This window comes from Opisthocomus hoazin, chromosome 1, assembly GCF_030867145.1.
Source record: "Opisthocomus hoazin isolate bOpiHoa1 chromosome 1, bOpiHoa1.hap1, whole genome shotgun sequence".
NCBI classification, from domain to species: Eukaryota; Metazoa; Chordata; class Aves; order Opisthocomiformes; family Opisthocomidae; genus Opisthocomus; species Opisthocomus hoazin.
In genome coordinates, this window is record NC_134414.1 from 149,634,701 (window position 1) to 149,659,605 (window position 24,905).

A 24,905-nucleotide genomic window follows, 5' to 3' on the forward strand; every position below is an offset into this window, starting at 1 on the left:
AGAGCATATTTGTCTGAAGGACATCCACAGGGGAGTAGGGGAGCAGAGAGGCTGGAGTCCAGAAAGACTTGGATTGGCTGGGGAACATCCCGGATGGTACAACCCTGTGTCGGCAGCACTATAAACGTGGGAAAGAGGCAGAAGGGAGGAAACTTTGGGGCTGCTTCTCTGCTTCCTGGGAGACACGGCAGCAACAGCAGGTGGCCTGGAGACCTTGGAAGGAGAGAAGCTGCATTTTACCTTCTCCCCTGATCGGCCCTCCAGAGGAACCCACCTCTCTGGGGGTCTGTCATGAAAATGTGGACTCCCTTCCTCCTGAGCTGGCTGCTCTACATCCTGGGGATAGTGGCACAACCGTAAGTGCCATTTAAAGATCTGGTGACTGATAGTTGTGATGCTGAGGGAGGGGCCAGGAGAGCAGGGAGAGTGTGTGGGACGCTGCAAGTCATCTCCTGGAAGGGTTAGGCATGGGGTGGTACACAGCATGCCACAAGCCTTCTTGTGAACACAGGGTCCTCCTGAAGGTGGGAACCTCTCCCATGGATATTGCCACAGTACAAGAACTAGGTGAGGACTGGTGGTGGGAATGAGAAGAGTGAGGGACTACAGCCTGAGGCAGGTGGTGTAGGATAAGGTGTAGGATACGGTGAAGGGCAGATGAAAAGGACTGCAGGAACCAGTCTGCTGCCAAGGTAACTGAGCAGCCATCTCAAAGGACGAAGGGTGAAGCTTTTTCAGCTGAAGGGCTGGAGTAAAGCTGTAGAGAATCCTGAGCTTCTGATGTGGGGGCCAAAACAGACCTAGAGCCTGAGTGAGCTTTGGGAACAGAATTGCCCAGCTGCAGCCTCAGGTCTGAATGAACACAGACCTGTAGCAGGTTTGGATTCAGATCCTAGCCTGAACTTTGCAGCATGCTCCATGTCTCAGTCCCATAGTGCTGTTGCCTTTTCCCTGTGTACTGGGAACACCCAAGAATGATTCCCTTTGCAGAATCAGAGATGGTCTCTACTGTATATGTTTCTCTGTGCTGCTGTAGCATCCTTCAAAGCCATGTACATGTCAGTGTGACCTGAGGTCACCTGAAAGCATTTCTTTTGTATTTATTTGAAATTTACTGTATACCCTCCACTACCCCTGTGAGGGGTTCACACTCTCATTGCTAATTTGCCCCTCTCCCCCAGGCGGAGCAGTTGCTCCTGACGCTAGAGAGGTGTTAAAGCCCCCTGCTTCCTCAGACCATGGAGTATTAGTGCCGAGAGCGGGTGAGACTACTCCCAGGATGCGATGTCTTGTTTCCCCACTGCAGGAGGTACCTGATCATCGTTCCAGCTGCGCTGCCCTACCCCTCTTCCCAGAGGGTGTGTTTGGACCTCCGTGGGGTGGAGAAGCCTGTTCGTGTGGCCTTAACTCTTGTGCACGCAGCTGGCAACCTCAGCCTCTACCGCAAGGTCCTCCGGAACAACTGGATCTTCGAGTGCTCCAGGTTTCAGGTCAGGTACATTCTTGGCAGGGACCTTTAGCTGGCAGCTCTCCCAGCTGGCAGCTCCCACTGGGCTCTTTTTGGCTCATGACTCCTCCCACCAGAGAAACAGAGAATGAGGAAGACGGGAGGAAAGAGGGCATGGAAAAAGCAAGTGAATGCAAAGTCAGGGAGAGTGTTTAGTGAGAGCGTGGTGTCTTTGCACCCTGCCTTTGTCTGTCTGTATGATAGTCTTCCTTCTGGATATCTCACAGTCTACTCTGGTGGCACACCAAGGGAAGGCTGTCTGGCCACCGAAATGCTGAGGAGGGTGGAGGTGCTTAGAAGCACCCAAACGGCAGCTGTGCAGCTCATTCTCTCCTCTGAGAGGAGGCACTGTCACAGGGTGTGGTTTGTGAATCGGGATGCAGGAAAAGCCAGACCTTTCATCTCAGACAGCCTCTCATTAGGTCTGCATCCCTCCAAGCTTCTCTTTAAGGGCTGGAAAATATGCTGGAGGACTAGGAAAGACATGGGAGGATGTGCTCAGAAGCTCAGCACGTTTTTCTGATCTGCCAAACTCATGAACCTTATTTTCTTGGTTTGCACTGATGAATGAGTGGATTTCAGCCTCTGTGACCCGCACACTCTAGGAAACAGATTTCTCACCAGTATAGACTTTTTCTTCCCTTGGGTTAAGTGTTCTCCATCTCACTCCGTGCAGGCTCTGACAGTGGCCCTGTGAAGGGGCAGACACAATTTCTGTGCCAGAACAGCCTCGCTTTTCCTCTTGTCCAAGATCTGTCCCAGGTGCAAAGGTGTTGTCTCCTGTGTTTCCATACACACAGCCCTCAGCCACTTGAGGAACATTGTGTGCCTACACCTTCAGAGTAAGATGGAGAAGAGACCAGCCTCAAAGTGCACCAGCAGCAAGCAGAAGAGCACTGCTCTGATGCCATCTTGTCCTCGCCTACTGCCTGCTAACCTGGTGGCTCCTCTTTTGTGTCCTAGGTCCCCCAGCCTGCAGGCAGCCAGGAGGTGGGCACTGTCCACCTGCGCATCTCCAATGGCCACTACTTCAGCGCAAGTGAAGAGAAGCAAGTCCTGATCCGCAGGTCTGGCACAGGCACCTTCATTCAGATGGACAAATCCGTCTATAACCCAGGGCAGACGGGTGAGCATTGCATGGAGCACCCCAACAGTTGATGGTTCCTGCCTGGACTTTGTTCCCAATTTTCCATGAGTGGCATGCTGAGTGCTTTGTGCCGTGCAGCCTCCATGGGGATGGAGGGGGAAGCTATCTGCTGCCTTCTGGAGTGATGTATCCGTGCACCACATTTTAGGGGAGGGAGGGGACTGGAAGGGTTGGTTTCACACACGCTAGGAGCAGAGCTGGCTTGGAAGAGGGAGCAGACCTGAACATGGTCTCCTTGACCAGGGCCAGGTAGGACTGTTCCACTCACACTGGAGATGAGGAAAGGTAAGAGTAACTGTGGGTGTAGCCTGTGGGAAAGACCTGAAATTGTGAGGCTGTCTGCTGTGCTGCTGCCACGCGTTTGGGGGAAAGGGGCGGTGAGCAAGGCTGAGCAAGGGGTAAGGGGGGCTGCAGGGCAGGCAGGGGGGTGCCGGTAGGGCTGTGTGGGGAGCTGTGACTTCAGGGTGAGGCAAGGGCAGGGCAACTCTGTTCCCAAACGCACTCCGTCGCTGTAATGTGCTCTTCTCCATTTTCTCTCTTCAGTGAAGTTCCGGATCGTGACATTGACCGAAGATTTTGCTCCTGTTAACAGCAAGGTAAAGCCCTTCTAAGTGGAGGCGAGGAAGTCTCCGGGCTCCCTCTGTCAGTTCTGCCTCCCCTGCCAGCCCCACGTCATGGAGGCTGAGACAGTCCCAATGCCCCCAGCACCCAGGGCAGCCAGCATCAATCCGCTATGGAGCTAAATTGGAGCAGGAGCTAAACTGGAGCTTAACTGGAGCTTGCTGATGGCCAAGCTGTGGCTCTCACAGGATGGTTGCGGGGCGGTGGGAGGGTTGGCGCTGGGGATGGTGTTTGGGGAGTGTGCCAGCAGTCCCTGCCAGCTGAGCTGGCACAGGGCAACCTGGGAGCTGCGAGCACCTGCCCTCCTCCCCCCCAAAACAGCCAGGCAGGGCTTCTGGGGCCATCCGTGGGCATGGGCACAGTTACCAGATGAGTTGTGTGCAGACTTGGTCAAACCTGGAGCGGCTCTGCAAAGACCTCCCACAGCTTTGGAAAGCCCAGTGCTTTGTGAAGTGTGCTGCACCTAAGGGTGGCAGGAGGGTCTGAAGCAAGCTGTGATGCATCTGCAAAATTTTAAGAAAAATTGATTGATATGGGAAAGGACATGCATGAAGTGATCATAAACAAAGAAAAGAGAGAAAACAGCATAACCAAATTATACTGACTTGCTGCTGGCAGCAGCTCATTCTCTCTGTGTCAAGGGAGCGAGAAGGTGCCAGAGACTTGCGTATGTGCTAGCCAGGAAACTGCAAGACTAGCATCTTTCTACGGTTAGCAATTATACCTGCAGCCAGCAGCTACAGCCATTTCACACTGCTCTGTCCTCAAGCAATTTAAGGAGAGCCAACAGGAATTGATGCCGTGGCAGATAGATACTGAAGGGCACACGTGAGCAGAAAGTTGGATCGAATGCCACTAGACTGAAATAAAGGGAGAGACCCTTCTGGCTTCTTTATTGTTGACTTCATTTCCTCTTTTTTGGGCTGTTGGTGAAGGCCTAGGATCACGCACTCCTTTCTTCTCCCAACAGAGAAGACATGTCTCTTATATTAGACAATTATATTAGTTAGATAGTAAACAATACTTTGCTTCCAAGCCTACAGTTGGTTCATGAAGATATTTGACCATACATATTTGATGTCTATACATGCATCGAAGTAAATTAGCATTATAACTGTTAATAGTGCTGTGAAGAATGTGGGGACATGTTTAACGAAAGCTATCATGAGGCTTGAGGGCACTGAAGCATTAAAGCTATAGTATACAGTTTGTAAATTAGATGGGTTGGAGATAACACGGGTGCTGTTCACCAGCATGTTTTGTTTTAGCATTGGCATTAAAGTTATGAAAATAGTTAGCCTGCATATTTTTTTTTGTTCCAGTGAAAACAGACCTGCTTATGGTAACTTTCATGAAATCTTAGAATGATGAAAAATGTGAATTACATGTGGCCTTCTGTTTACAGACCAGTTACTCTCCCAAGCCCGTGCTGCTGCCTCCTTATGCTTCATGCTCCCAGATCTCATGCCCTCCACCACTACTGCCTTCTGGCTGATAGCTGCAGTGATACAAGAACAAATAGATAATTAGTAGGCCTAGAAGGGCTGAAGTATGTCCTTCTTTGTCCATCCCTGTTACTGTCAGCTGCAGTGAGCAGTGATTCATATCTCCAAGCCTCACCTCCTAGGCCAGGGATTTTACAGGAAAATGTGGGGTGTATTCTTCCTATAGGTGATGCAGTTTTGCTAATCCTTGGGGTTATGTTACAAAACCGATGCCTTTTAATATTTGTGAACTTGGGATGATGGTATTTGTGAATCTCTCTACTTTTCTCCTTTTTTTAATAGTAAAGTCTAGCTTTCAGCATTGCAGAATATCTATCAAAGTGCATTGTAAAAATTCATGGATCAAAAAGCAAATCCAAAGAATAGCACAGATTTTTATGTTATGTATTTTCCTTACTATTTTAAAGCAATTGTCAGTAGGTTTCAGTACGATCAAGCTCCTTGTATTGTAATATTTGGGACTGGCAGTGTTGTCACAGCACATGGACTAGGTGGGCAAGATAAGTTTTTATTCTATGTCATGCCGGTTTCTGACATTGCTGTCTGTTTGCTTTGCAGTACTCCATCGTGGAAATCCAGGTGGGTGTTTCAGACTCCTCAGGTGTTATGAGGAAAGCTACTTCAGGATGATACCTAGGCCTCTGTCTTACGAAGACAAGTTACTTTTCTTAGGGTCTGTGTATGCACATGCATGTGCATACTCTGTCCACATGCTTTTCGTTAATGAGCATTGACAATCCAAATGGTTCAGCTTCCATCCATTTCTACATTCAGGAACACCAGCTGGGCTTTAGCTAACTCTTACAGTTCTTCTTTACGTAAGACTGGAGAGTCTAAATGTCAGGACCTTTCATACCTTCTTTTCTGATGGCAGTACAGTGTAGAGTAACCCTGGGTGGGCTGGGTTGTGCTCTGTTGTGCTCCACCACTCAGGTCACTTCGGCACCATCTGGGGAAAAACCAGCAGGAACCTGTGAAAGCCTCTGAAATCTCTGAAAGACGTCTGAATCCAGTGGACTCTGGGTAGAGAAAGGCAGGTGTTGCTGATGACTGCTTCTTCTTTCCTTCCCGTGGACTGCAGGACCCAAACCAAAACCGCATTGGCCAGTGGCTGGATGTGAGACCAAAACAGGGCATTGCAGATCTCTCTTTCCAGTTAGCTGCTGAACTCTCTCTGGGGACTTACACCATCAGTGTGCTGAACCCAAAAATGTCCAGTACCTTTAAGGTGGAGGAACGTGGTAAGATGGAGTACGGAGAACAAAGAATGGGATGGAGAAAGTTGCTTGTTTCTGTCTATATAACAATACATAGCCAAGGATTGTAAGCTAATGTTTACTGTCTGAGAGCGAGGATTAAACACAAATGTGTAGAGCGGGCAATACCAGAAATGAACACAAGGGAGATTGCGCAGGAGATTCCTGGAGAAGGTATCTGCTAACGACTAGGCTGGCGCAGAGTGAGAATACACTAAAGACCTCTGCAAGACTGTATGTTGGGGGGAAAAAAGGGGATTCTTTCTGTGGTTTTCCTGTTGGTAATTATTCTTTGCTTTTACCTCATGAACATGTTCCTCTATGGGACTCCAGCCCTAGATGAACACACTCTTCCCCTTTGTGATCCCATGTCTAGGTAGTCTGTTGACTTTGATGAAGTAACTCTGTGTTTTTTGTTCCAGTGTTGCGAAAGTTTGATGTTTTCTTCGAGGGACCAGCTCAGATTTATGCTTCAGACAAAACTTTCCCACTGCGTGTGTGTGGCAGGTGAGGAGGATGTTCAGGGGAAAGGAAAGATCTCATCAAAACAGAGTCCCTTCCTCCATATGTCTCCTGCCTCTTGAATCTGTCAAGGAGAAGTGGCTCAAGAAGGCTCCTTTTGAAGACTCTCAAATAGTGCAAGAATCAAAATGATGGGTTCTTCCTTGGGGAAGAGGTACACAAGCCACACTTGGATGACACCATCCAGCTATAGGGTGACTTGTTCCTAGGCAAGTGGTATCCTGCTCTGGAAGCTGTGTGTGCCCACCTTGAAAGACCTTATGTGGGGAAAACCACATATCTGATACAGGACTGATCTGCTGAGGTAAAGGAGCAGGAACTGGTGTTTCTTTATACAGTTGTGCTGTTCCTTCTTACTCACATGCTGCTGAACTTATTACCTTCTTAGAAACAACAGGTGGGTTTTTCTAGTTATGTAGTCATTAGCAAAAACTGAGCAGATGAGAGTTTGAAGGAAGGTATGACCTTAGATAGTATAAGCACAAAGGAGGAAGGAGAATGATCTGGAAAGCATTTTGTAGACAGATAAAGGGAGTGAGCCCATTTGTATTTGGGGCTGCATTGTCTGCCTACTTTTGGTGTCTCTTTGCTGCTGGTCTGACATAATTTCTCATTAAATGGGATGTTTAAAATTAGACCATGTTGACGCTCTAATAGAAAACAATACAGTAGTCTGCATCCCAGGTTGGGTCATAGATGTCTTTCTGTTACCGATAGCGTCAGGGTCATTGCTCCAAAGGGAAAGCCAGACAGGAGTCAAAGCAGGGAAAGGCAGCAAGGCAGGCAGGGAAAGCGTCTGCACCGTCAGGGGCACACTTCTGCTGTACCTTGCAGAAAACAGAAGAGCAGGTCTGATAATGGAAACAAGAGTCCAGATCACAAGATAAGCCTGTAGTGAGGCAGGTCTGAGTTCACTCTGTATTCCTGCCACACCTTGCGCTTGGTGTTGCTGTCTGCAGGGGCACAGGTTTCTGCTGCTTTCACACCTGAGCTAGTATCTCCACTGGGTGCTGCTCCTTCTGCGTGGACACATCAGCTCAGGCCAGCTCTCTGTGTCTGCCTTCAATTCCAGGACAGCAAGCACCCAGAAGTGGGGGAGCTTCAGAGACTGTGGGTCCTTCCCTGCTTTTGCTTTGTTTCTGCCTCTGTTAGACACAGGACGGTGATATTGCACTCCCCAGGTACACAGTGTGCTACATTTTCATTTCTGCCTGCCTGCTTACCAGCTGCATTGAGACCTTCATCGGGAAGGCCACCTGTGTGGAGCAATGTGCTCAGCGAAACACACAGTGCCTCTGCTCGGCAGCTCCTCTGGTCTTCTCCCTGCAGGTACAGCTATGGGAAAGCAGTGCAAGGGACCATGCGGGTGACTTTGTGCCAGAAGGCAAGGAGACGTCCTCAAAATGCCAGCAAGGACATCTGTAGGGAATACAGCGGTCCGGTGAGTCAAATCCTGGAAGATGCATGGGTAGTGAAGGAGCACCACACAGAACTAAGTGTCAAGGGCTGAGTGAACAGAATGAACTGCTATGTGGGGGAGGTTTGCCAACCGTTGTAATGTATATGTAGACTGATAAGTAATTGTTTTTATTCAATTAGTGCAAGTATTGTTGCCCAGACCAACTGACAAGCCTTTATCCCCAGATGTTCTTCTTTGTAACTTTGCTTATTAATGACAGGGACTAGAAAAGAGAAATTTCACAGCAAGATTTAGAGTTCTGTTCTTCTCTGGAAAGAAGTGTAACTTGCCAGAAATTGATGCAGTGTAAGAAACAAAAATTAATAGAGGTTTTTCACATGCAAGATTACTGTGTTAAGGTGAACCTATCCTAGAACTGCACAAGGATACTAGCGTACAGTGGAAACACGGTTCATTCCATAGCTAAATCACACAGTGGCATTTATACATCGTTTTATCTTTTTATATATTTATATATTGCATATTTTTATGTTTTCCTTATTACATTTTTCCATTCCTAACAAAGTATTTCATAGCTGGGCTCTTCCGTTGTACATATATGGTTGAAAACTGGTTGTGCTTTATGGTTTGTCATTAGGACTTGTTAAGGTAGTTGTAATCTTCCAGCTGTGGAAATTATTCATGACTTTGAATTTTCATTTGATTTTGCAGTTCTTCTAGCTAGCTCTATTGAAATGCTCATTTATTTGCTCTGTGATCCAGTTAGTGCAGTCTTCAGTTTTCTACTAAAGCTGGAAAGTTGCCAACATTGTAACTTTCATAAAATTGTGATGCGTGTTTTGTTTTCTGTTTCTACAATATGAATTACACATATTCATGCCTATAGAATAGAAAACACAGAACTAAAATGTGAACCATGTCTATCTATATACATGAGTCTGCATTACTACTTGTTGCAGTCAACAGTTATGAACAGAATGACTAACACCTTGTACTTCTGGCTCCTTCCCTTCTCCCCAGCCCCAAATAATATCGACTGCTTCCAATTGCAGACCATGAGCAAGGGGTGCTTCACCCCTTCTGTAAGCACGTCAGTCTTCAACCTGGCTCCTAGCGAGGAAGATGGCAAGCTCTATGCAGAAGCTTCTCTCCTGGAGATGGGCACAGGTACCCAGGGGCTCAGCAGAGAAGGTGGAAGGGTGAGAGGGACCTTTCTGGGGGTGTGAGGGTTCCCCCTCTCCTCCACCTGGTGCTGGGACCATCACAGGACATGGAGAGCGGTCCTGCCCGAGGAACTCGCTGTGCCCAGGGAGAGCTGCTCTGCTAGCAGCAAGGGGATGAACTGCGGCTGGGAACGTGGTCTGGCAGGCCACAAAGGGGCTTGGAGACCTCTTAACTAACGAAGAAGCTGCCACAGGAACAGCCTCCAAACCTTGAAGGGTGCTGGTGTTGAGAAGGAAGCTTGAGACACTCCGCTTAAAGGGGCTGGGAATAACAAAGTGAGATTAAACTGCGGTGCGATAGTCACCTCCAATACTGATGCTGCTTCCCTTGCACTCTGCATTCCAACAGGGGTGCAGATCAACACCTCCAGCCAAATTCCCATCTCCAGGACAGCTGCAAGGGCAGTGTTTGAGACACCAAATGCATATTACATCCCTGGAGTACCCTACAGGGGGAAGGTGATTTTTTTTCCCTTGCTTCTTCCCTCCCCATCATTTGCCACGGATTTTAGCGTCTAGTAAATTTTGCTGACCCAAACCATTTTCTGTTCTTCAGAAAGAGTACTTTACCTTGCAGTGTGTCACATTACTTGACAAGTGCAACTCCAATTTCTGCATTTCAGATTCCCTGAAGTGTTTACACCTCCAGCTTCTGCTGAGAGTGATGAGCAGTGCCTCAGCAGGGATGCTGGCGTGCAGGGATGTCTCAGCTGTTGGCTAGGAGATGAGCTCTTCATGCTCTAGCCAAACACACCTTTTGGAGTGGGCAGTTTTTAATCCCTCTCAGCTTAGCTTTGGAGATGAGGGAGTTTTATAGGTCCCCTGTCTTCTTGGGGCCAGACTGAAGTTAAGGCCACCTATACAGGAAGCTTTGTGTTTGTCAGAGGAAGGTTTTGGGTATGACACTGGGAAAGATATTTGACTTTGACTTTTCTGCCTCACTCTGTTGTCACCAGATTAAGCTTCAGGATCACTATGGAAATGGTATGAAAAACAGAAAAGTTTATCTCGTGATAAGGTTCATGAGGCGTCGGTTTATCAAAACATACATCACAGATGGCAGTGGCGTAGCATCATTCAACCTGGACACAACTGCCTGGAACAGCTCATCAGTCTCTTTGGAGGTAAATCCCACCTCTGCATACAGGAAAGTGAGAATCCTTGAGCTCTGCCAGTGCTCCCTTCTCCTGCCCTGCAGCCCCCCGGCCAGCTCAGACCTGGGCTCTCTACACATCTCTGCCTGTGCAAGGCCAGCTGGAAGGCACCAAGCCTTTCCCAAACCAAGCTGATGACATCCTAACAAAGCACTGAAGCATGAAATTCTTGATATCTGTGTGTCTCTTGTCCCCTCTTAGGGAAGGTTCACACTGGAGGATCTCACGCACACACCTCGAAAAACTGACTTCAGTTACACGAACGCTTACCATCAGCTGCAGCCCTTCCATGTCACAACCAAGAGCTTCCTGGACATACACCCACTCACAGAAACACTGCCTTGTGGGCTGAAGCAGCATGTCCAGGTGACCTTCACACTCAGTCGGGATGACCTGGGAGAAGACACCAGCCGCATAGGTTTTGCATATTATGTGAGTAAGGGTAGTACAGAACTTGGGGGCAAAGGCTGCACTGATGGAACCAGACCCCAATGAAATGTTGAGGGTGTAATTTCGATCATCCCTGGAGGGATGACGGAAAACTTGTTCTTGGAGAACTGGGTGAACACTACACCCAGTAGAGCTCAGACTGGCCACAATGTGATCCTGGTATCGGGGCCCTGGTCACCTCCGTGGATTGGAGGAGGCTTCTACCTTTGCAGCCCATCGCTCCCTTAGCCTCTACCAAGGCTGCAGTGGAAATTGTCTTGTGCAGAGACTGCCGTCAAACTCTTCCCCCTTTAAAACTGCATGGGGGATCACTTCTTCACTCTGGTTATCAAACAGCTGCTCAGTGGAAATGGCTTTTGGTCCAGTCTGGAGACCTGGCTACTAGAGGGGAAATACCTTAGCTATCTCTTACTTATCTCCAGTGAACCCACTACCCACCCACTGTCCTAACTGGACACACCAGGCCAGAATCTCATGTTCAGCTTCTGCTCCCCCACTGTGATGTCTGCAGATCTGCTGGACCTGAGGTGTGGGGTTGGATTGGACCCAGAGTTTATTTCTGAGGTTGCTTAGCAGAGCAAGATGCACATGGGTGAGTGACTGTGCTCTGGTGGCAAACAGCCATCTGCTCATCCTGTGTCCCTCCTCCCGCAGGTCACTGGGAAGGCTGGAATTGTTGTCAGGGGCCAGAGGAGCGTCCAGGTTGGGAAGCTGAACAGTAAGTCTGCGGCAGCCAGAGAGTGGGAAACAGTGGCAACTGGTGGGTTTCTAGGTCAGACAGTGAGAGCTGCCAGAGTTTCTCCCAAATTCCCTGAATCTGTAGGTCCTGGGCAGTCCGTGAACAGGACAGAGGGAGGCTGAGGAAGCAACTCTGTCAGCTGGAAGAGGCCAAAAAGACAGAACGAGGGAAATAATGATGGGAAGAGAGACTGGGAGGACCTGTGGGAAGATGGAGCACATGGGGTCAGAGAAGAGTGGGAGAGGGCAGACAGAGCAGCAGCAGGAATTGGTTTGACACTGTGGGATTATAAAGCAGAAAAAAGGAGGGCAGGACATCTCAGTGGGGCTGTGATGAAAACACTTTGCCTTTCCTTCCTCAGTGTTGAAGGGCTCCTTCTCCATCCCTTTGACCTTCACTGCTGCCTTCACCCCATCACCTTCCTTAGTGGTGTACGCCATCTTCCCCAGTGGAGGGGTGACAGCTGACAGCATCCGTTTCGATGTTGCCTTGTGCTTTCAAAACCAGGTGAGACTCACTCCTGCAGCTGGGGGAGAGCTGACAAGCAGGACTTAGCAGGCCTGAAAGAGGGAGACCCTCAGATCCTTCAGACAGAGAGCTGGGGAGAAGAGAGGAAGGGGACGTCTGCAGCACAGTGCCCAGGGACCAGGAAAGCTTCAGCAGCGACTTCTGTTCATAGCAGTGACTCAGCACGGAAGACTCCAGCTGGTCTCCCTCTTTCTGTCTGTGCCGCCTGTCTGTTAGCCTCCTCACCCCTTTTTCTCTCTTTTTTGTATTTGCTTTCCTGGTGTGTTGCTCAAGGTCAAGGCAGGATTCTCTGCTAGAGAAGCCCACCCAGGGTCAACAGTGCAGCTCCGACTGCAGGCAGCCCCCGGCTCTTTGTGTGCAGTACAGGCAGTGGATGAAAACATGTTCTTTGTGAGACCAGAGAGTGAGCTGACAAGCCAAATGGTGAGTGTCTGTGCAACCAGGGAAAAAACCAGCAGTGATGGATGGGCTGGGGGAGGCAGACGGGGCTGTGGCGAGGGGCGTCGGAGGCGAATGGATGAGGAGGTCTTTGGGCGGAGGAGAAAGCGGGGTCTGCCTGGGGAGATGGGCAGGAACAGACATGCATGCTAGGGTAGAGTGGAGTGAAACATCTGGAGGTACCTGCTCTTTGCCCGATTCTTCCCTGCCTGTGAGTTTCCCTAGGTCTATGGTTTGTTCCCTGCTGCCTACCGACACGGATACCCTGCCCAAGTAGAAGAGCATTCAGATCACTGTGTTCAGCCCCAGTCCACGCCATCTCTGCTACGAGGGAAGCCACAGCATTCCTTTCAGCCCGACATCTTTAACCTATTCCGGGTAATCACCTCGTGACTTTTCCCACAGCTGTTGAAATGATGAACATCTGAGCTATCTTTCTCCCTCAGCAGCCTGAGAGAGCCTTGCCTTCTCTAGACAGCCCCTGCTGCCTGTCCTGACCTGGCTGTGCTGTCTCAAGAGCCGTACAAACCCATTATGAGTATGAACACCTGTATTCCCCTCCACAGATGCAGAAAGCAAGATTATGAGATCCTGAAGCAGCAAAACCCAGCTTTTTGGGCTTGGGAATGAGGTCCTGGGCTGTGTACTGTTTGTCTACAGTATTAGAGAAAAGAGAGACAGGGAACAATCCCAAGCATTAGACCACAGATCATTGACGTGGCTTAGTTGTTAGCCTGCTCTCTGGTACTGTTTTGGGCTGTTCCCAGGCAGATCTCTTGGTGTCTTTAAAAGAGATCCCCTCTAAAAATAACCAGCTTTATGCAGCATGGACGCAAGAGAGGCAGAGCCATTTGGCCTTGAACCTGGGGATCAGACCATGTCCTCTCTTATTTAGCAATAGAGACACTTCCCCTTTCACAGCATAGGGACATCTCTTGTGTTTGTGGACAGGCCCATGCCACAGCCCCAGGGCTGAATGGGGGGGTGGGCTTCCCATCACACCTCTGCACGACTTCAGCGGGAGGATTTCATCCAGCTATTGCCTCCAGTGTGCATCAGGGGAAGAGGTGGGACATTGACACCTTTCCTTTGTGCCCTTGCCTGGAAATGCCTTGAGAGGAGCAAGACATCCCAGTGTCCCCCAGCAGAAAGGTGGTAGTTTAGTGACCTCCTGAGAAAGAAGGGATCGGGGAGATTGTGCCATGCCTCCCTCACCACTGTGTCTGCTTTGGCCAGTGCTGCGCTGGGATGCCCGGGCACCGGGCTGTCCTGGCCTTGATGGTTTTCAGAGTACTTTTTGAAGAGTGGTGGCTGTTCTTCCCCACTCACAGACACTTTTCTGCCTCCCCTGCCCTCTTTCTTTTCCTAACAGAACATGGGGCTGAAAATCTTCTCAAACCTTGTAATCAAGAAGCCATCTCAGTGTTTTCATCGGGCGGATAGGAAGCCAACCATGGGTGAGCTGCATTTTCAGCCTACCTGGGACATGAGAGCACTCAGACAGAAGAGCCCTCTGATCTCTGGGTTTTGCTGGTGGTGGATATTGGTTCTCTGAGGAGTAAAGGGTGCTGCTGCTGCCACAGCCTAGCTGCCTGGTCCACCAGCCTCAGAGGAATTACCCAGTCCCTATAAAAAGAGCTCTGAAGAATGTCACTGTCTGGATGTTCCCTGGCAGTAAAGGATGACATTCACTTTCGTGGCACAGATGAACCCAAACGTGGGCCAGGATCTGTTTCTCAGTGACTACCCCACAGGCTGTGCTGGGGACCTGGCTTCTGTCCCCAGCTGTGGCTGCAGGAGCAGTCATTTCCTTCCTCTGTGTCTCACTTTGCACTGGATAATTATAGAATGGTTTGGGTTGGAAAGGACCTTATAGATCATCTATCTCCAACCCCCCTGCCATGGGCAGGAACACCCTCCATTAGACCAGGTTGTTCAAAGCCCCATCCTACCTGGCCTTGAACACTGCCAGGGAGGGGGCATCCACAGCTTCTCTGGGCTACCTGTGCCAGTGCCTCACCACCCTCATAGGAAAGAATTGCTTGCTTATGTCTAATCTAAATCTACCCTGTTTCAGTTTAAAGCCATTACCGCTTGTCCTATCATCACATGCCTTTGTAAAAAGTCCCTCTCCAGCTTTCTTGTAGGCTCCCTTCAGGTACTGGAAGGCTGCAATAAGGTCTGCCCGGAACCTTCTATTCTCCAGGCTGAACTTTCTCAGCCTTTCCTCATAGGAGAGGTCATCTAATCATAATAAGCTGGCTCGCAAACCTGCTGATATTTAAATCATTGCTTGCAGAGGGTTGTGAGTTTTCTGCAGACAAGCGATCGGGATTGTTATTCACAGAATCACAGAAGTGTTGGTTAAAATGGCTCTCTGAAGCTCCCTAGCCTCTTTAGCACCAAGTCTGGGTCAGGTCTGCAAGGGTCTTTGTCTAACCAAGTCTTTGAAAACTTGGAACCAGCTCACTGCAAGATGGCTCTCCTGTTACCACTCTCTTTTCCTTTCTCAGTTTCCTTCTCCTACCAAATCAGCCCATTCTCTTGTGTTTGCCAGACTCTTCCCACTTCTCTCTTACTGCTCGCTTTGCCTCTTGCACTGGTGCTAGGCTGTCTATCATTGGCAGGGTTCATGTCTCCCACTCTAGTGGGACTCCTTACTCTTTCTTTCAGGAGGGCCTTCTACAGAAGACCAAAGAATCATTAAGGAACAACCCCAATTTGCAACCCACAGAAGACTTCACCACTACTTGCCTGAAACTTGGATCTGGAATCTGTTCTCTGTTGGGTAAGTGATGCCAGACTTTACAAATGGACAGAAGGATGATCCCTGCATTATTGGACCTTGGCTGACTTGCATTTGTGATGACGTCCAGCCATAGGTGGTCTGCATGTGAATTTGGTGGCTCTTTCCTGCATTTATAGTGAATCGAACTGAAGGTCTAGTAGACTGAAGTGCAGAACTGAAGGTTTAGAAGTTTAGAGAAAAGCAATGCACTTCAAGACCAAACCACCAAGTATCCTCTCTTCACACATTGGGGTACACTCTACTAACTTCTAAACTTTGTGGGTACACCAGCTAAATTTGTAGCTCTTGTTGCCACAGTGCTTAGATCAGGACTGACTGAATCAGCACTCAGGAGTGTATGGTGCTGTTGCTTTCCAGAACATCATGCTGTTGACGGGCATCATGCTGTTGACTGAATATATGGAGCTGGAATGCCTGGGCAGTGTCTTTCTCAGGAGAAGGGTATAAAGTCATTACTGGTGGCATTTAAGCAGGGTTTATGGCTATAGGGAACAAATTGCTGAGAGCTGCCTTGCTGTGAGCCACTGGAGCAGAAGTCATTGGTAATGTAGCAAAGGTTGCTCCGAGGAACTGTATAGCCTCCCTCACCCAGGGCCATGAGCCCTTCCCATTGCAGTGAGGCGGGATGAATTTCTTCATGCAAGTGCTCTCTTCCTCTCAGCTCCAACGGCAGCAGGAGTGTCCCAGTCACAGCGCCTGATGCTGCTGCTGCTGCACAGTGGAAAGTCAAGACGTTCTGCTTGGCTGGGAGGGGATTTGGCCTTGCCCCGACCACGAGCCTCAGAACCATCCAGCCCTTCTTTGTGGATGTGACACTGCCATATTCTGTCATCCGAGGAGAGACCTTCATGCTGAAAGCTACTGTCTTCAACTACCTGCAGCAGTGCATACAGGTCTGTGCCTGTGCCACAGGTAACACTGCGTGGGACAGACCTACCGTGCCCTCCAGTTTTAGAGCATGATGTGCTAAGCCATCTCTCCTGAGTTGCCCAGTCACTCGCCTGCATCTGTCATTCCCTCAGATTCATGTGGTCCTGGTTAGATCCTCAGACTTCCAGGTGGAGCCATGCCGTACCTGCAGGGACAAGGAATGTCTGTGTGCAGAGGAGTCCAAGACCTTCATGTGGAATGTGACAGCAGTCCAGCTAGGTACGACAGCAAAAATGGGAGCAGTGATGGGGAACCCTAAAGTTGAAGTGAGAGGGAGTGGGAGGTCCAGAGAAGCTGGCAGAGCCTTGCTTCCTCTGGATCCCGAAGTTTGTTCTTAGTGGTGCAAGCACGCGATCCATCATGCCTGCTTTCTTTCTCTCTTCTTAGACAGGCTCATCAGAGAGGGCAGGAACTTCCTGGGTGGTATGGAGAACTCTTGAAGGGAGGGCTGTGGGACCAGCTGGGGAGGAAAGAGCTGCATGGATATGGGTGGGGGAACCTTGTACTGATGGTGCTGTGCTTCATATGCAGCAGGAAGAGGACAATGGGGTCCAAGGGGCTGCTGGGTGTTCTGTTTTTAGAGTCATGTGTAGTGCAATGAAGTCACTGTTGGTAAGGCATTACCTAGTTCACTCATGCTGAGGGTGTTGGACAAGCCATCAGTACTGGCTGGCTTGCCTTCAGTGGCCACACTGCTGAGGTCACATGAAGACCAGCCACTCAAAGCATCTCGGACCACTACCAGCTGAAGCAACTTGACTGCTTTGGCCACAGCTATAAGAAACAGGCTCTGTTCAATTTGTTTGCTAGGGACTGTGAATATCACAGTGAGGACAGAGGCACTGGACGCCACGCCACGGTGTGGGGGCAGGAAGCCCTTGCCAGCTACCATGAGGCGGAGGCATACGCTGGTCAAACACTTGCTGGTCCGGGTCAGTATGAGATCAGGCTCACTTCTCTCTCTGAGAATCCCTGCTGCTGGGGTAAGGGAGGCTGAGCTGGGCTAAATGGTTTTCTCTCCCCATTTTTTGGCCAGAATTAGCATACCAAGGCTGTGGCTCAGTTTGCTTTGTTCCCCTGAGGAGCTTGCCAAGCCCATTCCCTTCTTGCGGTACTCTTTCTTTCTTCTTCATTCACACACCATGTCTGTGTTTCTCCCTGTGCCTTTCCCTGCTCAGTCATCCATTGTACTTGAGCTTTTGTGTATGCTCACTGACCAGAGTGCCCCATCCCTCAGGCTTGCTCTTGCTCACTTGAGCAGTGAAGCAGGCAGCTTCAGTGCAGACCTGCCAAAGGTGAGGAGGATGGAGTCCCTGACAGCCTGGGGACTCACCACTGAATTTGGACCTGAACTTACCCTGAAATTTTGCCGCTGTTTGGGAATTCTGTGTGTAATCTTGTTTCTCCTGTCCCATGTTTATGTTCCTGCCCTGGCAGCCAGAAGGTGTGTTAGTGGAGAAGTCGTACAGCTCCCTTCTGTGCCCGAGAGGAGGTATGCGAATGGATCCTGCAGCCTGAAATAGCTAGACCTGAAAGTAGGACTAATTTGTGGGAGGTCTGATGAAAGAATGTTTTCAAATGATTTTTCACATAGCTAATTTCACTTCCTATTAGACAGGAAAGCACAAGAAATATTACTTCCACGTGTGCTGTCCTACTGAATTTGCCACTGTGTATAGGTGGCAAAATCCTGCTCTGTAGTTTCCTTCCCACACTACAGTCCCCAGGTGTTCCTGGGGCTTGAAGGTCACCAGTGAGAGCTGCTCCAACCCTCCCACCCTGCCCTTGCAGCAGTACAAATATCTCCAGGACGTCTCCCTGCTGAGTGATGACCAATGGTGATTCTTGTGAGGCTTGTGAAACATAATGAATTGAGTTGTGAAGCTTGGTCAGCCCTCAGCCTGGCCAGCAGCTCTCACTTCTCCTCTAATCTGAGAAGTTTCCAGGCAATGGAGCTTGGTGTGATGACTGGGACAGACTGTAGGGAGCAGGCTGTGTGAGCGGGGTGTAGCCAGCGTCCCCTTTATCTGTGCCAGTCTTGCTCCTCTGGTTAGGTGCATTTGGCTTGATTTTTCATGCTACGCCTTTATCCTGTTGTTATCAGGAAACATGGCTGAAGAACCCATCTCCCTTCGCCTCCCTGACAAAGTAGTAAAGGGGTCTGCCAGGGCTTCCATTTCCATCTCAGGTAAGTGATTTCTGTTGTGGACTCACTGACTGCTGTTACAGATGAGCAAGGCTTACCTTGGTGATGGTGTCAGGGGATCCATTTGAGATGAAACTGCTCAAGAGAGAGGATGCTGTGTTTCTGTTCTCTGCAAGGTTTGCCAACATCAGCCTGCCAACACCAGGCTTTCAGTTTTTTGGATGAGCACTTAGGCTTTCATGGGAAAAGTAATCTGCAGAGGAGAATAATCCTTATGTTTCTAGCTGGGACTTCAGAGCAGAGACTCTGGGCCATTATTTTTACTGAGACTTTGAGACTTCGAGACCTTGGCTAGTTCTGTGCAGGTACAATCGGCAAAGCTCATAACCATCTTCTCTCCCTGTTAAGTTTTGCTGCTACAACAGAAGCTCCTTGAGAGGAGAAATCATTCTCAGCATTACTAAGTTGCAAAAGAACAGTTTGGAGAGGCCACCGGGACCAGATACACCTACCATTCAATACACCTCTTTGCACTGAGCTCATTTGCCCCTCGCCAGAACTGGTATGAAGCCATGCCTGGCATAAATAGCCACAGATGTGATGCAGCAGAGCCTCAAAGGAGGAAACTGCAATCAAGGCTTTTCAGGCTGGCTGGAGGTCATAGGAACAGCTTCACACCATCTGACTAACACCCCTGCTGGCTTACTGACATTTTGATGGTTGACATATGGCCAGGTAGAACAGGCCTGGCTAAAGACCAGAAACATCTCAACCTTTCCCTAAGTGCTTTTATATTTGTCTGTCTGCATGACACACACTGAGCACCTGCAGCTGTGCTCACAGGCTTTCACAAATACTACTCGTTACGGTGGGAGCCCTTCAGACTGCAAAAGCTGATAAGGGAAAGTTCCTCAGGGAGTCCATACTGTGGTCACCCTGCATCATGATGCAGACTGGCATGAGGCAAAACAGTTACCACCCTCCATCTGCACTCTGTTGTTCACTCCTCTTTTCCCCTCTCTCCAGTGTTTTACTCCTGGGCTAAGATAGAGCTCTGTTATCCACTGCCTGGCTGAGAAACGCCTCAAATGATACTTACACTTGCTTTGTTTCTTACATCCTTGCGTAGGTGACCTCATGGGGACAGCACTGCAGAACCTGGACCACCTGGTGCAGATGCCCCACGGCTGTGGGGAGCAGAACATGGTGCTGTTTGCCCCCATTGTCTATGTGCTGCAGTACCTGGAGAAGACAAGGCAGCTGACTCCCGGGATCAAGGAGAGGGCAGCAGGATTCCTGCGCAACGGCAAGTACAACAGACCCGCCTTGCTCCTCTGCCTTCCCCTGTGTCCAGCCCACCAACAGCTCTTGCCCTTGCACTTGCTCTGTCAATGCAGACCCCTCCGTGTTACTGTGCTGTGTTAATCACCGCTCCCTTCTTCCCAGGGTACCAGATGCAGCTTCTTTACAGGCACAGAGATGGATCCTACAGTGTCTTTGGGCAGCAGGATGTGGAAGGGAACACTTGGTATGCACTGCAAATATCCTTCACTCCTGATTTTTCCTGTCTGGGCCAGAGCAGCTAATGCGCTTGGGAAAGCTGGTAGGACTTGTGTTCCTTCTTGTGGGTGAAGACCCCAGGAGGTCTCTGGCAGGGAGACAGATGGAGACACTTGAGCCACTTGAAAAAGCGGTGAGGCAGGGCAGCAGAGTTTCTGGGAAAGTGGAACAGCAAAGACATCATCCCAGGGACAGGAGGTCCCTTTTTGTTTCTATGGCCCTGCTGTTGCCCCACAGACAACACCAGGTACTGGTGGTGGTGTCCTGGCAGCAAAGAGGGATACATGCTGACTGGAGGTAGAAGAGCAATAAAAAATCAGGGAGAAGGAATAAAAAATGGTCTCCCCAGGGAAGGCGTTGCTTGGGAGAGTTTGAAAGATCTGCATTGGCCCAGCTTGACTTTGTGGTGTCTGGGCTGAGAGAAATAGAGAAAAGAAGGGAGGAAGAAAATGGGGAATTCAAGATTGTCTCTAGGTATTTGGGGGAGATGAAGTGCAGTGGATAAAAGTAGAAGGGGTAAGAAGTTTTTCCCTTGTGAAATGACTGGGTAAAGCGGTAGTACGTTAGTAGTGTGTTGGTGGAGCCAGGCTGAGGGAGTGGAGCTGCTTGGGTCCTGTGGGTCATTTCCACTTTTAGCTTGCCTTTCTGTAGGAGAATGACTCTTTTTTGGCAGCCCACTATGTCACTGTTAACTTCAGGGACAAGCACCAGGAGGCCTTTGACTTTCTCTTTGCCTTTTTTGTGTTTCTCTCACAACTCATCCTCCTCCCAGGCTGACAGCTTTTGTACTCAAGAGTTTCGGCCAAGCCAGAAAATACATCTATGTAGATGATAAGAACATCCAGGATGCCCTACGCTGGCTAGAGGAAAACCAGCTCCCCAGTGGCTGCTTTGCTGCCAAAGGGAACCTCTTTCACTCCTCCCTGAAGGTAAATCAGGGCCAAACCAGGAAGCACAGCTGGGGAATGGCTGGACAGATATTGTGACAGCAAAAGACTGTGGGATCCCAAAAGATCCTGGAAAGTCACTCCTCCAACTAAACATCAAGAGGGCAGGGTATGGGGCAGGGAAGGCGAAAGGAATGCTTTTCCTGCTGGGGAGTCACTGCCTGCGCCCTCCAAACACCACAGAGAGAGTGAAAGGTGTGTTCCTTTCCCAGGGCAGTGCGGATGATGACATCTCCCTGGGGGCATATGTGGCCGCAGCACTGCTGGAGCTGGGTCAGCCTCTGAAGGTGAGCCTGCTTCTGCTCCCTTCTGCTCTCCTGTGCTCTCCTACGCCTGGGCACTGCTATGGCGATGCACCAGTTCGTAACGCTGGCGTTCTCTAGGCCAGGAACAGGTAGGGAGCTGCTGGGAAGGAGCCAATGTTGGGCCAAACTGTGAAGTCATTCCTCGAAAGAGAAAGTGCTGTCAAACTGGCATGGTGCAAGTGTTTGGTGGCTATGGCTCTCACTGCACACTGTGCTGCCTTTTCTCTCAAGTGAGTGTGTAATTCAATGGGTTTCTCTGGAGCTACAACAGGAAGACATTGCCCGGCTCCCTGGAATGAGCTCCCCTGCCCCCTGTTTTGTCCCTGTCAGAGTTTGGCACGTGTGTCTTCTCCCATCGCAGGGCAAGCTGATGCAGACTACCCTCCGCTGCCTGCATCAGGCGGTTCACAATGTCACCAACATCTACACGGAAGCCATGCTGGCTTACGCGTTTGCCCTGGCTGGGGACTATGAGACAACCCAGGAGCTGCTGTACAAACTGGAGGAACAAGCCATCAAATCAGGTGCTGACTGCTGGTTGGTGCAATGCTTCTCATTCACCTGCTGGGGTTGGAAGTAACGTATGCCCAGCTGGAGCAGTTAAAAATGACATAGGTACTTGTACATGTTGCTCGTATTTGTGCAGTAATTCCACTGTGAGCCTGAAAAGACAATAAGTTAGTTCACTTGCAAAGAGTTTCCTCAGCCTGGAGGGTTTCAAGATCCTCTTGAGGGAGGAGGTAGGAATCTGTGAGTTAAGATTGAACAAAGCCCTGGAGAATAAACTGAGGAAAGTGATCCTGGCGTGTGTACTGGGAATGAGTGAAGGAGCCCTGAAAGCACTCTGGGTTTTGTTTCCTGTGAACTCCCAGTTACACCCTCTCCAGACAGCCTGCATTCTCCTTTTGCTTCTGCAGGAGGACAAATCCACTGGAGCCCCAAGCCAAGCTCTCCAGCTTCCACAGACTTCTGGCCTGGTACTCAGTCAATGGACATAGAGTTGACAGCCTATGTGCTCTTGGCGTACCTCTCCAAGCCACGGGTGCATGCAGGTGACATGACTACTGCAGCTGGTATTGTGGCGTGGCTGACCCGGCAGCAGAACGCCTATGGGGGCTTTGCCTCCACCCAGGTAACAAGTAGTCCCCTGTGGATTGACATACTTCTGCACCCGAGGTTGGCAGGGCAAGTCCTCTTGAGGTCTTCCTGCTCCAGGCTGGCTTCACTGGAGCTGATGCCTTCACGGGGGTGATTGACTGTCCCTTTCTAGGACACAGTTGTTGCCCTGCAAGCCTTAGCAAAATACGCAGCAAGGACCTTCAGCACATCAGGCCAGGCGATCGTGAAGGTGAAGTCCCAGAGGGGCTTCGGGAAGACTTTCCAAGTCAACCGCCAGAAGCGGCTGCTGGTGCAGCAGGCAGCACTGACAGAGGTCCCGGGGCAGTTCCTGGTGCAGGTCCACGGCAGCAGCTGCGTCTTCGCTCAGGTGAGGTGGTGGAATGAACGTGGGAGAGTGGAGAGGTGGAGGACTCTGCCTCTTCTCCCTGCATGAGATCGTGCCTGGCCTGTCTTTTCCCCTTCTGGTCATCTCCCTGCAGATAGTGCTGAGGTACCATGAGCCTCCCCCGCGGGCTGCTGTAACCTTCACTCTGCGTGTCAACACAGAGCTGACCAACTGTAGCCAGGCCAATGCACGTGTCCTCACCGTCCGCATCCTTGCCAGGTGACCCCACGGGTGGTTTCCTCCTCCGGCAGCACCTGCTGTGCTTGGGGACAGCAGCCAGGAAAGCCTCACGGCTGCAGTGGAGGGACTCAGCACTTGGGGCGGACAGGACAGAGGGTGAATTTGGTAGGTGGTAGATCCCCAGAAGGAAGGTGCTGGCTACCTCCTGCGAGTAATTGCCGTGTCTCCAGTCTCCAGTCTCGTATGGGCTACCTGGCTCAGGGTCCTGCACAGAGGGTATGGTGGTGGAGGCAAAGAGGCTAGGAGGGCACTGTCCTCACAGAATCAGACCCTCTGACTGTTTCCTCTTCAGCTACATTGGGAGCAGAGTGACATCCAACATGGCGATCGTGGAGGTCTCCCTGCTGTCCGGATTCGCCCTGGTTCCCAGATCCAGGACACTGGTAAGTATTTTGGAATAAAATAAAAAAGCGACTGTGGTGAATGGATCCCACCTGCTTGCTCCTGTTGGAAACTGTTCATTTCAGGCCATGAGGTAACTAAATTAACAGGGGCCCTTTGCTGTCATAATTGTACGAAAACCTCTCCTTTCCATACAGGGCCTACAAGGGCTGGCTATGGGATATCAGAGGTGGTTCAGCTTCTCCCACTGACACTATCCTGGCTTGGGCCAGGAACAAAATGTGCTGCTGGGTGTGCCAAATGCCAGCACTTATTTGCCAGAAATCCTAAGACAACATTTCTTAGAGATACTCTAGTTCTAGCCAAAAAGATTATTTTTTTCCAATTAAGCCATAAAACTGAAAGACGAATTATTTGCACAGCCCCCAGGCAGGTCTTTAAGAGCAGTCTAGCAGCCAGTGAGATGAGATAACAAGAATCTTTACTGGTGCCTGCACCTGTCTGCTGACAAGCTCACAAGTCCTATGTACTATCCACATGGCCTTTTGTCCCCAGAGCAGGAGATTTCTCTAACTGAGCAGGGACAGCATAGTTCATCCCCATGGTGCTCACAAGGAATGTCCAGGAGGGACTACCAAAGATATAACCACTAAAACCCTTGTGCATGAGAAAGACACAGTTCCACACAGAGTCCAGCTCCACGTCATCCCTTCAATACAACAGCAGGTTCCTCAGGTCAGGAAGCCCTAAGGAAAGCGCTCACCAATTTCCTTGTTTTATTGTTTCCTATCTCAGCTGGAGCGCAGAGCCATCGTTAAGAAAATAGAAGTGAAAGCTGATGTGGTCTACATTTATCTGGAGAAGGTAAATGGGGAAAAAAGTATTTGGTTTGGTACAGCAAGAGCAAGAAGCCAGAGGACAAGGAGCAGTGTGAGAAGTCTGAGACTGGGCTAGGCATGGGCAAAGAGCACTGGGAGAACTGTGGGCTTGCCCAATTTCACTGTCATTGGGTTAGCATCTGCTATTCCTCACATATACTCCATTTCTAAAATGCAGAATCTCTAATGGATTAGAGAGATTTAGTGCAGGAAAACATTCAAGCTAGGGAAGATGAAGATGCAATGACTTCTTTCCCTGCTTCCTCGTTAATTTCTTTCCACCTCCACAAGCTCAGCGATGAATCTCAGACTTTCATTCTGCAACTGGAACAAGTAATTCAGATGAAGAATCTGAAACCAGCCAGCATCAAAGTCTATGATTACTACCAGCCAGGTGGGTTGCAGACACCCTCCTACTCTTGGGTTGGGAGCTGGGTTTCTAGTTCTCTGGCTGGGAAAAGATGTTGTGCACTCTTCTCTATGCGCCTGCATGTGTGTGTAATCGACTTTCTCATTTCCTTTTGCAGAGGAGCGAGCCTTGGCTGACTACAGTGCTGTCTGTAGTTGAGGTAGGCAGCAAGTCCCTGTGTGACACTAACGGTGGCATCAGGAAATGATGAGTCTTGGGTGGGAGAGAGGGAATGTAAGCAATCAAAGATGGGAAGGATGATGGTAATCAGTGGTGAGCACTTATCCAGCTAGAAAGAGGAACTGGCAGTTGCCTGTGGCTAGGT

At 49.8% G+C, this 24,905-nt stretch overlaps 1 protein-coding gene across 1 annotated transcript; it reads left to right on the plus strand.

The window, feature by feature from the left end:
* The first annotated feature begins 297 nt into the window (after positions 1-297).
* LOC104332451 (alpha-2-macroglobulin-like protein 1) lies at positions 298-24,739 on the plus strand. Its single transcript, XM_009937861.2, has 35 exons — positions 298-356; positions 1,307-1,490; positions 2,471-2,633; positions 3,198-3,250; positions 5,339-5,359; positions 5,862-6,021; positions 6,459-6,543; positions 7,888-7,999; positions 9,031-9,145; positions 9,551-9,660; positions 10,158-10,325; positions 10,557-10,787; positions 11,460-11,523; positions 11,906-12,051; positions 12,346-12,495; positions 12,736-12,888; positions 13,883-13,967; positions 15,184-15,298; positions 15,981-16,212; positions 16,342-16,468; positions 17,060-17,181; positions 17,687-17,741; positions 18,354-18,437; positions 19,525-19,701; positions 19,842-19,923; positions 20,728-20,884; positions 21,115-21,189; positions 21,569-21,731; positions 22,125-22,339; positions 22,478-22,693; positions 22,806-22,930; positions 23,244-23,334; positions 24,089-24,157; positions 24,463-24,565; positions 24,699-24,739. Exons 1-35 carry the CDS (start codon positions 298-300, stop codon positions 24,737-24,739), a joined length of 4,308 nt encoding a protein of 1,435 aa, XP_009936163.2.
* Positions 24,740-24,905: the final 166 nt, after the last annotated feature.

What these genes read in the sequence shown, in the direction of transcription:
- LOC104332451 (XM_009937861.2), top strand. Translation starts at nt 298, where the DNA reads ATGTGGACTCCCTTCCTCCTGAGCTGGCTGCTCTACATCCTGGGGATA. An exon ending in CTGGGGATAGTGGCACAACC is followed by an intron (nt 357 to 1,306) that starts GTAAGTGCCATT and finishes TCCCCACTGCAG; the next exon opens with GAGGTACCTGATCATCGTTC. An exon ending in AGCTGGGTCAGCCTCTGAAG is followed by an intron (nt 21,190 to 21,568) that starts GTGAGCCTGCTT and finishes CTCCCATCGCAG; the next exon opens with GGCAAGCTGATGCAGACTAC.